Genomic DNA, 19441 nt, shown 5'->3' with positions numbered 1-19441 from the left:
GCTATTGCAGCAGACGACCACACCGGGTTCCACTCCCATCAGCTACAAACAAGGAAGTGTCTCCATTTGGCACGTGTTCACCAACACTGAACAATTGAAGAGTGGAAAAACATTGCCTGGTCCAACAAATCCCAGTTCCTGATGTGTCAAGAATGAGTCCATGGCCCCATCCTGCCTGGTGTCAACGGTACAGGCTGGTGGTGGTGGTGTACTGGTGTGGAGAAGTCCCTTGATACCAATTGAGCAATGTTTCCATGCCCTGAAGAATTACAGCTGTTCGGGAGGCAAAGGAGGGACCAGGTACTAGATGGGTGTACCTAATAAACGGGCCACAGTGTGTGTGTGTGTGTGTGTGTGTGTGTGTAGTGGTGTTACTGACCTCTGCGTAGGCCTCCATGTCCTCTAGAAACTGTCCCAACAGCGTGGTGGAGAAGGTCAGGTCTGCTACCCAGAACTGCTCCAGGCTCTGCAGCCAGCCTGCACACACACAGGTCACACACATACAGTTGACTTGTGTAAAACCAGAGGTGTCCAACTCATTTTGTCCCAGTGGCTGTATTCCGTCTTCAAAGAGGTTCGGATGGCCGCACTCTATTTATTTATTTTTTATTTCCTCAAAGTCCATTTCCAGAAAATGACTCCACTATTGATAGTGTTGGGAATTTGATGGTCCTTGACTGTCAATAAACTATGAATATAGTAAATATAGTAATATTTGCGGGCCTTATTGGATCCCCCGTGACACCCCTGGTGTAAAACATACAACTACAGACTTGCAGCCATCTGTCCAACCCCACTAAATTCTGATTATATTCTATACTGAGAGGAAGATGGAAAACATTTGTGTGTACTGACCTGAGACCTGCTGAGTCAGAGACTGTTTCTGTGTGTGGTCAATGTGCCAGCCCACCAAGATATCCACCGTATCCTATCACACACAACAGGCAAGGTCAACACAACACACTTCACTGTAGACACTCTGGAGGTCATTAAGAACACCTGCTAGTAGGGACAGACAGGGAGCGAGCCCGGCAGTAGGAGACAGGGGGAGCGAGCCCGGCAGTAGGAGACAGGGGGGAGCGAGCCCGGCAGTAGGAGACAGGGGGGAGCGAGCCCGGCAGTAGGAGACAGGGGGGAGCGAGCCCGGCAGTAGGAGACAGGGGGAGCGAGCCCGGCAGTAGGAGACAGGGGGAGCGAGCCCGGCAGTAGGAGACAGGGGGAGCGAGCCCGGCAGTAGGAGACAGGGGGAGCGAGCCCGGCAGTAGGAGACAGGGGGAGCGAGCCCGGCAGTAGGAGACAGGGGGAGCGAGCCCGGCAGTAGGAGACAGGGGGAGCGAGCCCGGCAGTAGGAGACAGGGGGAGCGAGCCCGGCAGTAGGAGACAGGGGGAGCGAGCCCGGCAGTAGGAGACAGGGGGAGCGAGCCCGGCAGTAGGAGACAGGGGAGCGAGCCCGGCAGTAGGAGACAGGGGGAGCGAGCCCGGCAGTAGGAGACAGGGGGAGCGAGCCCGGCAGTAGGAGACAGGGGGAGCGAGCCCGGCAGTAGGAGACAGGGGGAGCGAGCCCGGCAGTAGGAGACAGGGGGAGCGAGCCCGGCAGTAGGAGACAGGGGGAGCGAGCCCGGCAGTAGGAGACAGGGGGGAGCGAGCCCGGCAGTAGGAGACAGGGGGGAGCGAGCCCGGCAGTAGGAGACAGGGGGGAGCGAGCCCGGCAGTAGGAGACAGGGGGGAGCGAGCCCGGCAGTAGGAGACAGGGGGAGCGAGCCCGGCAGTAGGAGACAGGGGGGAGCGAGCCCGGCAGTAGGAGACAGGGGGGAGCGAGCCCGGCAGTAGGAGACAGGGGGGAGCGAGCCCGGCAGTAGGAGACAGGGGGAGCGAGCCCGGCAGTAGGAGACAGGGGGAGCGAGCCCGGCAGTAGGAGACAGGGGGGGAGCGAGCCCGGCAGTAGGAGACAGGGGGGAGCGAGCCCGGCAGTAGGAGACAGGGGGGAGCGAGCCCGGCAGTAGGAGACAGGGGGAGCGAGCCCGGCGGTAGGAGACAGGGGGAGCGAGCCCGGCAGTAGGAGACAGGGGAGCGAGCCCGGCAGTAGGAGACAGGGGAGCGAGCCCGGCAGTAGGAGACAGGGGAGCGAGCCCGGCAGTAGGAGACAGGGGGAGCGAGCCCGGCAGTAGGAGACAGGGGGAGCGAGCCCGGCAGTAGGAGACAGGGGGGAGCGAGCCCGGCAGTAGGAGACGGGGGGAACGAGCCCGGCAGTAGGAGACGGGGGGGAGCGAGCCCGGCAGTAGGAGACAGGTGGGAGTGAGCCCGGCAGTAGGAGACAGGGGGAGCGAGTGAGGGAAGGAGTCAGGCAGTAGGAGATGAGGAAGAGAAAGAAAACACCACCAGATGCTCACATTTGAAGTCTGAAGTTGGCGCAAGAGTGTGTGTTGTGTGTATGTGTGTGTGTGTTGCCACTCACTCTGAAGTTGGTGCTGAAGACGTGTGGGTAGCAGCGGGCCACCTGCAGGATGCAGCGGACGCTCTGACACAGCAGCTCTGGCGTGTCCAGGTTCTCCAGGATGGACTGCAGGCTACTCATCACCAGCTGAAAAAACATGGACGCCACAATGTTACCCACCCACCCACTCTCTCAACCCCGTCCCTAACAACTACCCTGGGCCTCATACATAACAAACACATATCAGGGTACGAGTGCAGACCTAGGATGAGCCCCCGTCGTCGACAATGTCATGTTACTCATTGTGATCTAACAGGTGAAACTGATCCCAAGTCAGCCCTCCTACTGTGAGAGACTATGAATAGAGCCCTGGTTCCTCTTACCTGCATGACAGGTGAGAAGGCCTTCCTCTCTCCGGCTGCCTCCAGGGCTCGGTACGCTGCCACCAGGTAGAGCAGCCTGACCTCGTCCCGGGTGCTGGAGCTGAACTTAACAAACATCCACTTGAAGATGCGCTCTGCTTCATAGCTCAGAGCGGTGCACAGCAGACCCAGGCAGACCGCAGCTTCCTGACGCAGCTCTGACAGCAGCTTACTGCTACAGGGGAAAGACGGAGGAGAGACGGGGGAGAGACGGGGGAGTCAGTACAAACCAACACAACCTGACAAAGATCCTAAAACATCTAAAAAGGTCTACATTGTCTGGATGGCTGGTTTCCATTTAACACCCATCTAAACATGGTCTCTAGAAATGAAGACTGGTTTCCATTTAACACCCATCTAAACATGGTCTCTAGAAATGAAGACTGGTTTCCATTTAACACCCATCTAAACATGGTCTCTAGAAATGAAGACTGGTTTCCATTTAACACCCATCTAAACATGGTCTCTAGAAATGAAGACTGGTTTCCATTTAACACCCATCTAAACATGGTCTCTAGAAATGAAGACTGGTTTCCATTTAACACCCATCTAAACATGGTCTCTAGAAATGAAGACTGGTTTCCATTTAACACCCATCTAAACATGGTCTCTAGAAATGAAGACTGGTTTCCATTTAACACCCATCTAAACATGGTCTCTAGAAATGAAGACTGGTTTCCACTTAGCACCTTCCCTCTCAGAGACACCAAGCCCCTCCTCCTTCCATTTACTGTGCACCTTCCCTCTCAGACACCAAGCCCAAGTTATATAATACCACTAGCAGCATCTGAACCAGACTGTTATACTGACTGTCTGGTCTGTGTTATATAATACCACTAGCAGCATCTGAACCAGACTGTTATACTAGCTGTCTGGTCTGTGTTATATAATACCACTAGCAGCATCTGAACCAGACTGTTATACTAGCTGTCTGGTCTGTGTTATATAATACCACTAGCAGCATCTGAACCAGACTGTTATACTGACTGTCTGGTCTGTGTTATATAATACCACTAGCAGCATCTGAACCAGACTGTTATACTGGCTGTCTGGTCTGTGTTATATAATACCACTAGCAGCATCTGAACCAGACTGTTATACTGGCTGTCTGGTCTGTGTTATATAATACCACTAGCAGCATCTGAACCAGACTGTTATACTGGCTGTCTGGTCTGTGTTATATAATACCACTAGCAGCATCTGAACCAGACTGTTATACTGGCCGTCTGGTCTGTGTTATATAATACCACTAGCAGCATCTGAACCAGACTGTTATACTGGCTGTCTGGTCTGTGTTATATAATACCACTAGCAGCATCTGAACCAGACTGTTATACTGGCCGTCTGGTCTGTGTTATATAATACCACTAGCAGCATCTGAACCAGACTGTTATACTGGCCGTCTGGTCTGTGTTATATAATACCACTAGCAGCATCTGAACCAGACTGTTATACTGGCCGTCTGGTCTGTGTTATATAATACCACTAGCAGCATCTGAACCAGACTGTTATACTGACTGTCTGGTCTGTGTTATATAATACCACTAGCAGCATCTGAACCAGACTGTTATACTGGCTGTCTGGTCTGTGTTATATAATACCACTAGCAGCATCTGAACCAGACTGTTATACTAGCTGTCTGGTCTGTGTTATATAATACCACTAGCAGCATCTGAACCAGACTGTTATACTGACTGTCTGGTCTGTGTTATATAATACCACTAGCAGCATCTGAACCAGACTGTTATACTGGCTGTCTGGTCTGTGTTATATAATACCACTAGCAGCATCTGAACCAGACTGTTATACTGGCTGTCTGGTCTGTGTTATATAATACCACTAGCAGCATCTGAACCAGACTGTTATACTGGCTGTCTGGTCTGTGTTATATAATACCACTAGCAGCATCTGAACCAGACTGTTATACTGGCCGTCTGGTCTGTGTTATATAATACCACTAGCAGCATCTGAACCAGACTGTTATACTGGCCGTCTGGTCTGTGTTATATAATACCACTAGCAGCATCTGAACCAGACTGTTATACTGGCTGTCTGGTCTGTGTTATATAATACCACTAGCAGCATCTGAACCAGACTGTTATACTGACTGTCTGGTCTGTGTTATATAATACCACTAGCAGCATCTGAACCAGACTGTTATACTGACTGTCTGGTCTGTGTTATATAATACCACTAGCAGCATCTGAACCAGACTGTTATACTGGCCGTCTGGTCTGTGTTATATAATACCACTAGCAGCATCTGAACCAGACTGTTATACTAGCCGTCTGGTCTGTGTTATATAATACCACTAGCAGCATCTGAACCAGACTGTTATACTAGCCGTCTGGTCTGTGTTATATAATACCACTAGCAGCATCTGAACCAGACTGTTATACTGACTGTCTGGTCTGTGTTATATAATACCACTAGCAGCATCTGAACCAGACTGTTATACTGGCTGTCTGGTCTGTGTTATATAATACCACTAGCAGCATCTGAACCAGACTGTTATACTGGCTGTCTGGTCTGTGTTATATAATACCACTAGCAGCATCTGAACCAGACTGTTATACTGGCTGTCTGGTCTGTGTTATATAATACCACTAGCAGCATCTGAACCAGACTGTTATACTGGCTGTCTGGTCTGTGTTATATAATACCACTAGCAGCATCTGAACCAGACTGTTATACTGGCTGTCTGGTCTGTGTTATATAATACCACTAGCAGCATCTGAACCAGACTGTTATACTGGCTGTCTGGTCTGTGTTATATAATACCACTAGCAGCATCTGAACCAGACTGTTATACTGGCTGTCTGGTCTGTGTTATATAATACCACTAGCAGCATCTGAACCAGACTGTTATACTGGCCGTCTGGTCTGTGTTATATAATACCACTAGCAGCATCTGAACCAGACTGTTATACTGGCTGTCTGGTCTGTGTTTCATAAATGTGCAATGAGCATAAAACACAATTACATAAGGAATTGGCAACTCATTGTAATTGTGAGAGATAAACATGTTATCCAGGTAGGCCACATGATTTCAACATGAAAAGGAAGTGAACAGGCTGTTGTTTAAACAGTTGGAGACAGACTGTTGTAGCTTGTTAACAAGCTAATAGAGCCAGGTTGGCTAGACATATTAAGATATGCTGGCTACCCACTAGCATGTGGGCTTATGCTGCAGAGATGGTTGATGAGATCTGTGCTAATTGTCTATAATGTCTGTTACCAGAAGTTGGTCATTATTAGTGAATGTGCATTATGCATACTTCTGCTAAGAATTATTTACTAAAAAGGGCATTTTTCATTGACATCACTGATCTGGCTTTCAAGTCTTATTACAGAAACGCAGGTTAAACTATTTTTTATAAAATCATGAAACTATGAGTGTGTGTTGCGGAAGACTTGTATTTAACCTAGGTATTTAACACAAGCCCTGAAGTGATTAGATTATTCCTGACTGTTTGAAATGCTGTGTATGGATCTTTAAATCACACAACGACACTTAGATGTTTTTATTTAACAAGGCAAGTCAGATAACAGATTCTTAATTACAATGACGACCTACCCCGGTTAAACCCTAACCCGACGACGCTGGGACAACTGTGCGCCGCCGTACGAGACTCCCAATCACAGCCAGTTGTGACACAGCCTGGAATCGAACCAGGGTCTGTAGTGACTCCTCTAGTACTGAGATGCAGGGCCTTAGACCGCTGTGATACAGCCTGGAATGGAACCAGGGTCTGTAGTGACACCTCTAGTACTGAGATGCAGGGTCTTAGACCGCTGTGATACAGCCTGGAATGGAACCAGGGTCTGTAGTGACACCTCTAGTACTGAGATGCAGGGCCTTAGACCGCTGTGATACAGCCTGGAATGGAACCAGGGTCTGTAGTGACACCTCTAGTACTGAGATGCAGGGTCTTAGACCACTGCGCCACTCTGGAGCCCCAATAATAAAGTTAGAGACATGGTGAATGGGCCATACATGTATATGATCATTAGGCCATATCACCCAGCCCTATTCAGTCTCTCTGGATGAGCTGGGATCAGTTTGGCCTGTTAGATGATAAATTAGATGCAGCTCTTGAAATACATAAACCCCCCTTTCCAGTTTTTAATATGATAACTGATGATCAAATGGGCCCCATGCCAGTGGGTAATTCAACCATGTTGACTACACCTGTAGATAGCTGGCCATTACACTAACTTACCAATCCAAAACATGTTTTTGCTGACATGGGCTAATTGATCTACAGCACAACCACATTTCTAAATCGCACCTTGTGTATCTATTATTCTCTCTCTCAACAGTAAGTTGAGAACCTGACTGAGTTCCTAAAAAACAACAATTGTTGCCCATCCCTGCTGTAGACTATGGAGAGACCTTAAGGCCAGAGACCTTAAGGCCAGAGACCTTAAGGCCAGAGACCTTAAGGCCAGAGACCTTAAGGCCAGAGACCTTAAGGCCAGAGACATTAAGGCCAGAGACATTAAGGCCAGAGACATTAAGGCCAGAGACATTAAGGCCAGAGACATTAAGGCCAGAGACATTAAGACCAGAGACCTTAAGACCAGAGACCTTAAGACCAGAGACCTTAAGACCAGAGACCTTAAGACCAGAGACCTTAAGACCAGAGACATGACCTGGTCAGAAGTACTGTACTATAGAGGGAACAGGGTGCCATTTCAGATGGAGACTCTTTGGCTCTGATTGGGAACTTCCTCTTACCTTTCATTCAAAATATCATTCAGGGTACTGAGGATGGTATCCAACTGTTTCACCAGGGCCTGGTGAAGAGAGGGAGGGCGAGAGAGAGAAGGGCGAGAGAGAGAAGGGGGCGGGCGAGAGAGAGAGAGAGAAGGGCGAGAGAGAGAAGGGGGAGGGCGAGAGAGAGAAGGGGGAGGGCGAGAGAGAGAAGGGGAGGGCGAGAGAGAGAAGGGGGAGGGCGAGAGAGAGAAGGGGGAGGGCGAGAGAGAGAAGGGGGAGGGCGAGAGAGAGAAGGGGGAGGGCGAGAGAGAGAAGGGGGAGGGCGAGAGAGAGAAGGGGAGGGCGAGAGAGAGAGAAGGGGGAGGGGGAGAGAGAGAAGGGGGAGGGCGAGAGAGAGAAGGGGGAGGGCGAGAGAGCGGAACACAATCAGTGTCAAACAGGGAGAGAACACAGTTCTACAGTGGAGCTGCACCACCACTACCCCTGGTAAACACACTGCTTAAAAAAATAAAGGGAACACTTAAACAACACATCCTAGATCTGAATGAAAGAAATAATCTTATTAAATACTTTTTTCTTTACATAGTTGAATGTGCTGACAACAAAATCACACAAAAATAATCAATGGAAATCCAATTTATCAACCCATGGAGGTCTGGATTTGGAGTCACACTCAAAATTAAAGTGGAAAACCACACTACAGTCTGATCCAACTTTGATGTAATGTCCTTAAAACAAGTCAAAATTAGGCTCAGTGGTGTGTGTGGCCTCCACGTGCCTGTATGACCTCCCTACAACGCCTGGGCATGCTCCTGATGAGGTGGCGGATGGTCTCCTGAGGGATCTCCTCCCAGACCTGGACTAAAGCATCCGCCAACTCCTGGACAGTCTGTGGTGCAACGTGGCGTTGGTGGATGGAGCGAGACATGATGTCCCAGATGTGCTCAATTGGATTCAGGTCTGGGGAACGGGCGGGCCAGTCCATAGCATCAATGCCTTCCTCTTGCAGGAACTGCTGACACACTCCAGCCACATGAGGTCTAGCATTGTCTTGCATTAGGAGGAACCCAGGGCCAACCGCACCAGCATATGGTCTCACAAGGGGTCTGAGGATCTCATCTCGGTACCTAATGGCAGTCAGGCTACCTCTGGCGAGCACATGGAGGGCTGTGCGGCCCCCCAAAGAAATGCCACCCCACACCATGACTGACCCACCGCCAAACCGGTCATGCTGGAGGATGTTGCAGGCAGAACGTTCTCCACGGCGTCGCAAGACTCTGTCACATGTGCTCAGTGTGAACCTGCTTTCATCTGTGAAGAGCACAGGGCGCCAGTGGCGAATTTGCCAATCTTGGTGTTCCCTGGCAAATGCCAAACGTCCTGCACGGTGTTGGGCTGTAAGCACAACCCCCACCTGTGGACGTCAGGCCCTCATACCACCCTCATGGAGTCTGTTTATGACCGTTTGAGCAGACACATGCACATTTGTGGCCTGCTGGAGGTCATTTTGCAGGGCTCTGGCAGTGCTCCTCCTGCTCCTCCTTGCACAAAGGCGGAGGTAGCGGTCCTGCTGCTGGGTTGTTGCCCTCCTACGGCCTCCTCCACGTCTCCTAATGTCCTGGCCTGTCTCCTGGTAGCGCCTCCATGCTCTGGACACTACGCTGACAGACACAGCAAACCTTCTTGCCACAGCTCGCATTGATGTGCCATCCTGGATGAGCTGCACTACCTGAGCCACTTGTGTGGGTTGTAGACTCCGTCTCATGCTACCACTTGAGTGAAAGCACCGCCAGCATTCAAAAGTGACCAAAACATCAGCCAGGAAGCATAGGAACTGAGAAGTGGTCTGTGGTCACCACCTGCAGAACCACTCCTTTATTGGGGGTGTCTTGCTAATTGCCTATAATTTCCACCTGTTGTCTATTCCATTTGCACAACAGCATGTGAAATGTATTGTCAATCAGTGTTGCTTCCTAAGTGGACAGTTTGATTTCACAGAAGTGTGATTGACTTGGAGTTACATTGTGTTGTTTAAGTGTTCCCTTTATTTTTTTGAGCAGTGTACAACCCCTCCAGTCTAAACACAGCCCTGGTAAACACAACCCCTCCAGTTTAAACATGATTTACATGATTTATTTCTGATTTAATTTATTTTATCACATTCCCAGTGGGTCAGAAGTTTACATACACTCAATTAGTATTTGGTAGCATTGCCTTTAAATTGTTTAACTTGGGTCAAACGTTTCGGGTAGCCTTCCACAAGCTTCCCACAATAAGTTGGGTGAATTTTGGCCCATTCCTCCTGACAGGTCTGGTGTAACTGAGTCAGGTTTGTAGGCCTCCTTGCTCGCACACGCTTTTTCAGTTCTGTCCACAAATGTTCTATAGGATTGAGGTCAGGGCTTTGTGATGACCACTCCAATACCTTGACTTTGTTGTCCTTAAGCCGTTTTGCCACAACTTTGGAAGTATGCTTGGTGTCATTGTCCATTTGGAAGACCCATTTGCGACCAAGCATTTAACTTCCTGACTGATGTCTTGAGATGTTGCTTCAATATATCCACAATTTTCCTGCCTCATGATGCCATTTATTTTGTGAAGTGCACCAGTCTCTCCTGCAGCAAAGCACCCCCTATTTTTGTTTCATCAGACCAGAGGACATTTCTCCAAAAAGTACGATCTTTGTCCCCATGTCCAGTTACAAACCGTAGTCTGTCTTTTTTATGGCGGTTTTGGAGCAGTGGCTTCTTTCTTGCTGAGTGGCCTTTCAGGCTATGTTGATATAGGACTCATATTGTGGGTATAGATACTTTTGTACCCATTTCGTCCAGCATCTTGACAAGGTCTTTTGCTGCTGTTCTGGGATTGATTTGCACTTTTCGCACCAAAGTAAGTTAATCTCTAGGAGACAGAACGCGTCTCCTTCCTGAGCGGTATGACGACTGCCTGGTCCCATGGTGTTTATACTTGCGTACTATTGTTTGTATAGATGAACGTGGTACCTTCAGGCATTTGGAAATTGCTCCCAAGGAAGAACCAGACTTGTGGAGGTCTACAATTATTTTTCTGAGGTCTTGGCTGATTTCTTTTGAGTTTCCCATGATGTCAAGCAAAGATGCACTGAGTTTGAAGGTAGGCCTTGAAATACATCCACAGGTACACCTCCAATTGACTCAAATTATGTCAATTAGCCTATCAGAAGCTTCTAAAGCCATTTTCCAAGCTGTTTAAAAGGCACAGTCAACTTGGTGTATGTAAACTTCTGACCCACTGGAATTGTGATAGTGAATTATAAGTGAAATAATCTGTGCGTAAACAGTTGTTGGAAAAATTACTTGTGTCGTGCACAAAGTAGATGTCCTAACCGACTTGCCAAAACTATAGTTTGGTAAGACATTTGTGGAGTGGTTGAAAAACGAGTTTTAATGACTCAACCTAAGTGTATGTAAACTTCCGAATTTAACTGTAGATATGATTGATGACCTCACCACTTTGTTGTCAGAGTGAGTGATGAACTCCCGGAGCTGTCTGACAGTGGCCAGCCGGCGGTCCCTGTCCTCCTCACGGGACACACGGCGCAGGAGGTTGGACAGGCGAGACTCATCAGAGTGAGACATCCCTCTGTCTGTAAGGGGGGGGGGACAGAGAGAGGGATGGAAAGAACAAGAAAGAGGGAGGATGTAAAGAGAGATGGAGAAAGAGATTGAAAGAGGAGAATGGAGAGATGAAATGGAGATCAGAAATAGAATTCAGCAATTGTGCCATTATATCTAGGAGAACCAAGTAGTGGTTTCCAAACCCATCCTCAGAACCCCCAGACGTTCCAGGGATTTGATCTATTCCCCAGCTAGCACCGGATTCAACTGGTCAACTAATCATCAAGACCTTGACTAGGTGAATCAGGTGTTTTAAGACTGGGGAGAGGGTTGGACGACAGCCCCCGGGGGGGAGAGGGTTGGACGACAGCCCCCGGGGGGGAGAGGGTTGGACGACAGCCCCCGGGGGGGAGAGGGTTGGACGACAGCCCCCGGGGGGGAGAGGGTTGGACGACAGCCCCGGGGGAGAGGGTTGGACGACAGCCCCGGGGGAGAGGGTTGGACGACAGCCCCGGGGGAGAGGGTTGGACGACAGCCCCGGGGGAGAGGGTTGGACGACAGCCCCGGGGGGAGAGGGTTGGACGACAGCCCCGGGGGAGAGGGTTGGACGACAGACCCCGGGGGAGAGGGTTGGACGACAGACCCCGGGGGAGAGGGTTGGACGACAGCCCCGGGGGAGAGGGTTGGACGACAGCCCCCGGGGGGAGAGGGTTGGACGACAGCCCCCGGGGGGAGAGGGTTGGACGACAGCCCCCGGGGGGAGAGGGTTGGACGACAGCCCCCGGGGGAGAGGGTGGACGACAGCCCCTGGTGTAGACTGTATACTCACCGTGGGATTTCCTCATGTCCTTAGAAGCTAAAGCACGGTTTCCATGCTGCTGAAAAGTGGTCAAATCGGCGGTCGCATCGTTGATCCTCAACTCTTGCCCCAACGACTTCCAACCAAAAGTATCATCACTGAACCCTCCTGCAGCTTCATATCCTCCTGGAGACAGAGAGGGGGAAACACATGAGAGAGGAGGAGGGCGTTAGTCTTCCACCAGAAAGCATACGGTGTTGGCTCCACCAGAGCCAGTGTTCTGGGTATACAGTGAACGAAGGACAGAGAAACCAGCACCATCATTACTGCTGTATGAGAGAGGAGGAGGAGAGCGTTAGTCTTCCACCAGAAAGCATACGGTGTTGGCTCCACCAGAGCCAGTGTTCTGGGTATACAGTGAACGAAGGACAGAGAAACCAGCACCATCATTACTGCTGTATGAGAGAGGAGGAGGAGGAGGGCGTTAGTCTTCCACCAGAAAGCATACGGTGTTAGCTCCACCAGAGCCAGTGTTCTGGGTATACAGTGAACGAAGGACAGAGAAACCAGCACCATCATTACTGCTGTATGAGAGAGGAGGAGGAGAGCGTTAGTCTTCCACCAGAAAGCATACGGTGTTAGCTCCACCAGAGCCAGTGTTCTGGGTATACAGTGAACGAAGGACAGAGAAACCAGCACCATCATTACTGCTGTATGAGCCCATGGATGAAACATGGAACAGGTGGTCATTCCACTCAGCAGTCTCAGAAGGACACTTCCTGTCACTATGATAAAACGCTGGCTGCACCAGAGATGCCGCTCTTTCGCACTACTTTTGACCAGGGCCCGTATCCACCAAGCGTCTCAGAGTGCCGATCTAGGATCAGTTTAACCTTTTTGATCATAATGAACAGGAGGACCTGATCCTAGATCATAATGAACAGGAGGACCTGATCCTAGATCATAATGAACAGGAGGACCTGATCCTAGATCATAATGAACAGGAGGACCTGATCCTAGATCATAATGAACAGGAGGACCTGATCCTAGATCATAATGAACAGGAGGACCTGATCCTAGATCATAATGAACAGGAGGACCTGATCCTAGATCATAATGAACAGGAGGACCTGATCCTAGATCATAATGAACAGGAGGACCTGATCCTAGATCATAATGAACAGGAGGACCTGATCCTAGATCATAATGAACAGGAGGACCTGATCCTAGATCATAATGAACAGGAGGACCTGATCCTAGATCATAATGAACAGGAGGACCTGATCCTAGATCATAATGAACAGGAGGACCTGATCCTAGATCATAATGAACAGGAGGACCTGATCCTAGATCATAATGAACAGGAGGACCTGATCCTAGATCATAATGAACAGGAGGACCTGATCCTAGATCATAATGAACAGGAGGACCTGATCCTAGATCATAATGAACAGGAGGACCTGATCCTAGATCATAATGAACAGGAGGACCTGATCCTAGATCATAATGAACAGGAGGACCTGATCCTAGATCATAATGAACAGGAGGACCTGATCCTAGATCATAATGAACAGGAGGACCTGATCCTAGATCATAATGAACAGGAGGACCTGATCCTAGATCATAATGAACAGGAGGACCTGATCCTAGATCATAATGAACAGGAGGACCTGATCCTAGATCATAATGAACAGGAGGACCTGATCCTAGATCATAATGAACAGGAGGACCTGATCCTAGATCATAATGAACAGGTCCTAAATCAGAACCCCTACTCTGATATGTAAAAGAAATTGTCAGACTCCAGCCACCCAAGTCATAGACTGTTCTCTCTGCTACAGCACAGCAAGCGGTACCGATGCACCAAGTCTGGAACCAACAGGACCCTGAACAGCTTCTATCCCCAAGTCATAGACTGTTCTCTCTGCTACAGCACAGCAAGCGGTACCGATGCACCAAGTCTAGAACCAACAGGACCCTGAACAGCTTCTATTCACAAATCATAAGACTGCTAAGTAGTTAGTTAAATAGTTAACCAAGTCATCAGACTGATCAATAGTTAAATAATAGAACACAGACCATCTGTATTGACTCTTTTTACACTAACTCTATTGACTCATCACATACGCTGCTGTTACTGTTTATCCTGTTGCCTAGTCACTTTATCCCTGCCTATATGTACATATCTACCTCAATTACCTCGTACCCCTACACATCAACTCAGTACTGGTAAACCCTGTATATAACCAAGTAATCATTGACTGGGTACTGGTAACCCCAGTATATAACCAAGTAATCATTGACTGGGTACTGGTAACCCGTGTATATAACCAAGTTATCATTGACTGGGTACTGGTACCCTGTGTATATAACCAAGTAATCATTGACTGGGTACTGGTAACCCCAGTATATAACCAAGTAATCATTGACTAGGTACTGGTACCCCGTGTATATAACCAAGTTATCATTGACTAGGTACTGGTACCCCGTGTATATAACCAAGTTATCATTGACTAGGTACTGGTACCCCGTGTATATAGCCAAGTTATCATTGACTAGGTACTGGTACCCCGTGTATATAGCCAAGTTATCATTGACTAGGTACTGGTACCCCATGTATATAACCAAGTTATCATTGACTAGGTACTGGTACCCCGTGTATATAGCCAAGTAATCATTGACTGGGTACTGGTACCCCGTGTATATAGCCAAGTTATCATTGACTAGGTACTGGTACCCCGTGTATATAACCAAGTTATCATTGACTAGGTACTGGTACCCCGTGTATATAGCCAAGTTATCATTGACTGGGTAACCAGAAAGCATACGGTGTTGGCTCCACCAGAGCCAGTGTTCTGGGTATACAGTGAACGAAGGACAGAGAAACCAGCACCATCATTACTGCTGTATGAGAGAGGAGGAGGAGAGCGTTAGTCTTCCACCAGAAAGCATACGGTGTTGGCTCCACCAGAGCCAGTGTTCTGGGTATACAGTGAACGAAGGACAGAGAAACCAGCACCATCATTACTGCTGTATGAGAGAGGAGGAGGAGAGCGTTAGTCTTCCACCAGAAAGCATACGGTGTTGGCTCCACCAGAGCCAGTGTTCTGGGTATACAGTGAACGAAGGACAGAGAAACCAGCACCATCATTACTGCTGTATGAGAGAGGAGGAGGAGAGCGTTAGTCTTCCACCAGAAAGCATACGGTGTTGGCTCCACCAGAGCCAGTGTTCTGGGTATACAGTGAACGAAGGACAGAGAAACCAGCACCATCATTACTGCTGTATGAGAGAGGAGGAGGAGGAGGGCGTTAGTCTTCCACCAGAAAGCATACGGTGTTGGCTCCACCAGAGCCAGTGTTCTGGGTATACAGTGAACGAAGGACAGAGAAACCAGCACCATCATTACTGCTGTATGAGAGAGGAGGAGGAGAGCGTTAGTCTTCCACCAGAAAGCATACGGTGTTAGCTCCACCAGAGCCAGTGTTCTGGGTATACAGTGAACGAAGGACAGAGAAACCAGCACCATCATTACTGCTGTATGAGAGAGGAGGAGGAGAGGCGTTAGTCTTCCACCAGAAAGCATACGGTGTTAGCTCCACCAGAGCCAGTGTTCTGGGTATACAGTGAACGAAGGACAGAGAAACCAGCACCATCATTACTGCTGTATGAGAGAGGAGGAGGGCGTTAGTCTTCCACCAGAAAGCATACGGTGTTGGCTCCACCAGAGCCAGTGTTCTGGGTATACAGTGAACGAAGGACAGAGAAACCAGCACCATCATTACTGCTGTATGAGCCCATGGATGAAACATGGAACAGGTGGTCATTCCACTCAGCAGTCTCAGAAGGACACTTCCTGTCACTATGATAAAACGCTGGCTGCACCAGAGATGCCGCTCTTTCGCACTACTTTTGACCAGGGCCCGTATCCACCAAGCGTCTCAGAGTGCCGATCTAGGATCAGTTTAACCTTTTTGATCATAATGAACAGGAGGACCTGATCCTAGATCATAATGAACAGGAGGACCTGATCCTAGATCATAATGAACAGGAGGACCTGATCCTAGATCATAATGAACAGGTCCTAAATCAGAACCACTACTCTGATATGTAAAAGAAATTGTCAGACTCCAGCCACCCAAGTCATAGACTGTTCTCTCTGCTACAGCACAGCAAGCGGTACCGATGCACCAAGTCTAGAACCAACAGGACCCTGAACAGCTTCTATTCACAAATCATAAGACTGCTAAGTAGTTAGTTAAATAGTTAACCAAGTCATCAGACTGATCAATAGTTAAATAATAGAACACAGACCATCTGTATTGACTCTTTTTACACTAACTCTATTGACTCATCACATACGCTGCTGTTACTGTTTATCCTGTTGCCTAGTCACTTTATCCCTGCCTATATGTACATATCTACCTCAATTACCTCGTACCCCTACACATCAACTCAGTACTGGTAAACCCTGTATATAACCAAGTAATCATTGACTGGGTACTGGTAACCCCAGTATATAACCAAGTAATCATTGACTGGGTACTGGTACCCCGTGTATATAACCAAGTTATCATTGACTGGGTACTGGTACCCTGTGTATATAACCAAGTAATCATTGACTGGGTACTGGTAACCCCAGTATATAGCCAAGTTATCATTGACTTGGTACTGGTAAACCCTGTATATAACCAAGTTATCATTGACTAGGTACTGGTACCCTGTGTATATAACCAAGTAATCATTGACTGGGTACTGGTAACCCCAGTATATAACCAAGTAATCATTGACTAGGTACTGGTACCCCGTGTATATAACCAAGTAATCATTGACTGGGTACTGGTAACCCCAGTATATAACCAAGTAATCATTGACTAGGTACTGGTACCCCGTGTATATAACCAAGTAATCATTGACTGGGTACTGGTAACCCCAGTATATAACCAAGTTATCATTGACTAGGTACTGGTACCCTGTGTATATAACCAAGTAATCATTGACTGGGTACTGGTAACCCCAGTATATAACCAAGTAATCATTGACTAGGTACTGGTACCCCGTGTATATAACCAAGTAATCATTGACTGGGTACTGGTAACCCCAGTATATAACCAAGTAATCATTGACTAGGTACTGGTACCCCGTGTATATAACCAAGTAATCATTGACTGGGTACTGGTACCCTGTGTATATAACCAAGTAATCATTGACTGGGTACTGGTAACCCCAGTATATAACCAAGTAATCATTGACTGGGTACTGGTACCCCGTGTATATAACCAAGTAATCATTGACTAGGTACTGGTACCCTGTGTATATAACCAAGTAATCATTGACTGGGTACTGGTACCCCGTGTATATAACCAAGTTATCATTGACTAGGTACTGGTACCCTGTGTATATAACCAAGTAATCATTGACTGGGTACTGGTACCCCGTGTATATAACCAAGTAATCATTGACTGGGTACTGGTAACCCCAGTATATAACCAAGTAATCATTGACTGGGTACTGGTAACCCCAGTATATAACCAAGTAATCATTGACTGGGTACTGGTAACCCCTGTATATAACCAAGTTATCATTGACTAGGTACTGGTACCCTGTGTATATAACCAAGTAATCATTGACTAGGTACTGGTACCCTGTGTATATAACCAAGTAATCATTGACTGGGTACTGGTAACCCGTGTATATAACCAAGTAATCATTGACTAGGTACTGGTACCCCGTGTATATAACCAAGTTATCATTGACTAGGTACTGGTACCCCGTGTATATAGCCAAGTTATCATTGACTGGGTACTTTTTAAAATGTATTTTTTTATTATTTATTGAATATTCGAAACATACAATGTACTTGCAGTGAAGCCGCTCAGTAACTACATCATACCAGTCATCCAACAGATTCCCATTCAGAGCAACACACAGAAGCATCCAGAGTCAATGCCCTTCTCCTTCTCACTGCACCTGTTCATAGCCCATCTGTATACAGCCCATCTACCTCATCCCCATACTGTATTTATTTAGCTCCTTTTGCACCCCAGTATCTCTACTTGCACATCCATCTTTTCCACATCTACCACTCCAGTGTTTAATTGCCATATTATAATTACTTCACCACCATGGCCTATTTATTGCCTTAACTCCCTTATCTTACATCATTTGCACTCACTGTATATAGACTTTTTGTTTTCTTTTTTCTACTGTATTATTGACTGTATGTTTTGTTTACTCCATGTGTAACTCTGTGTTGTTGTATGTGTCGAACTGCTTTGCTTTATCTTGGCCAGGTCGCAGTTGCAAATGAGAACTTGTTCTCAACTAGCATACCTGGTTAAATAAAGGTGAAATAAAATTTAAAAAAATAATATCTGACTAAACTACACTTACCGTTAGCTTACACACAGGTGTTAGGAGCGCAGCAGATGGCTAATTAGCACAGGTGGTCAAGCTCGGTCTTCCATCAGTTTTCCGTAAACAAGCGTTGTAATATGGAGATATGGCCGTGAGGGAAAACTAACCCCAAGTAGTAGTAGTAGTATAGAGAGAATAGGGTGCCATTGGGCCCTGGTCTAAAGTAGTGCACTACATAGGGAATAGGGTGTCATTGGGTCCTGGTCTAAAGTAGTGCACTACATAGGGAATAGGGTGCCATTTGAGACCCGGACTTCTCTACCATCTGTGGGGGAACCGGTGCTTTCCTTCTTCCAGATGCCTGGGACAGATACGCACTACAGAGATGAGAGGTCGCTTTCTCTTTCACTTCAACAGAAACATTAAGCCAACGTGAGTCTGAGGACCCAGGAAGGAAAGAGGGAGAGAAGCTGGGTGTGTCCTAAAGACACCACTACCAGTTTATTAGTCATTTACACAGAACACACAGGGTGTCTACAGTCCAATGACATGACTACAGGTTCACCTCTGGACAATGTGACCATAACAATAGATACACTAATACAAACAGGGCCCTTGTCTAAAGCAGTGCACTATATATCAAATCAAACTTTATATCTCACATGTTCTGAATACAAAATAGGGCCCTTGTCTAAAGCAGTGCACTATATATCAAATCAAACTTTATTTCTCACATTTTCTGAATAAAACAAGTGTAGACCTTACAGTGAAATGATTACTTACAAGCCCTTAACCAGTTCAAGAAGGGTTAAGAAATTATTTACCAAATAAACGAAAGTAAAAAATAAAAACACAATAACATAACGAGGCTATATACAGGGGTACCGGTACTGAGTCAGTGCGCGGGGGTACAGTTTAGAAGTAATTTGTACATGTAGGTAGGGGTGAAGTGACTATGCATAGATATAGGGAATAGGGTGCCATTGGGCCCTGTTCTAAAGTAGTGCACTATATAGAGAATAGGGTGTAATTTCACACACAGCCGCTGTCAGGTGTGTCAGCATTTACTGCTAACCTGACCCCATAACAACCCAAGCCTGGTCTCATGTACTG

The 19441-nt window shown here is 47.6% G+C and overlaps 1 protein-coding gene across 1 annotated transcript in view; it reads right to left on the bottom strand.

Annotated features, from left to right (window-relative positions):
- smg1 (SMG1 nonsense mediated mRNA decay associated PI3K related kinase) overlaps nucleotides 1-19441 on the bottom strand; it is a 121071-nt gene that overhangs the window by 97140 nt on the left and 4490 nt on the right. Inside the window, 7 exon segments of the mRNA XM_045715889.1 lie at nucleotides 380-477; nucleotides 856-928; nucleotides 2456-2581; nucleotides 2818-3031; nucleotides 7598-7656; nucleotides 11065-11201; nucleotides 12002-12157. Of these exon segments, the coding sequence (XP_045571845.1) occupies nucleotides 380-477; nucleotides 856-928; nucleotides 2456-2581; nucleotides 2818-3031; nucleotides 7598-7656; nucleotides 11065-11201; nucleotides 12002-12157 (863 nt within the window).

The sequence above is a fragment of the Salmo salar genome, chromosome ssa03 (genome assembly GCF_905237065.1).
Source record: "Salmo salar chromosome ssa03, Ssal_v3.1, whole genome shotgun sequence".
NCBI lineage: Eukaryota > Metazoa > Chordata > Actinopteri > Salmoniformes > Salmonidae > Salmo > Salmo salar.
The sequence above is the reverse complement of the archived record's forward strand: the minus strand, read 5'-3'. Positions and strand labels throughout refer to the sequence as shown.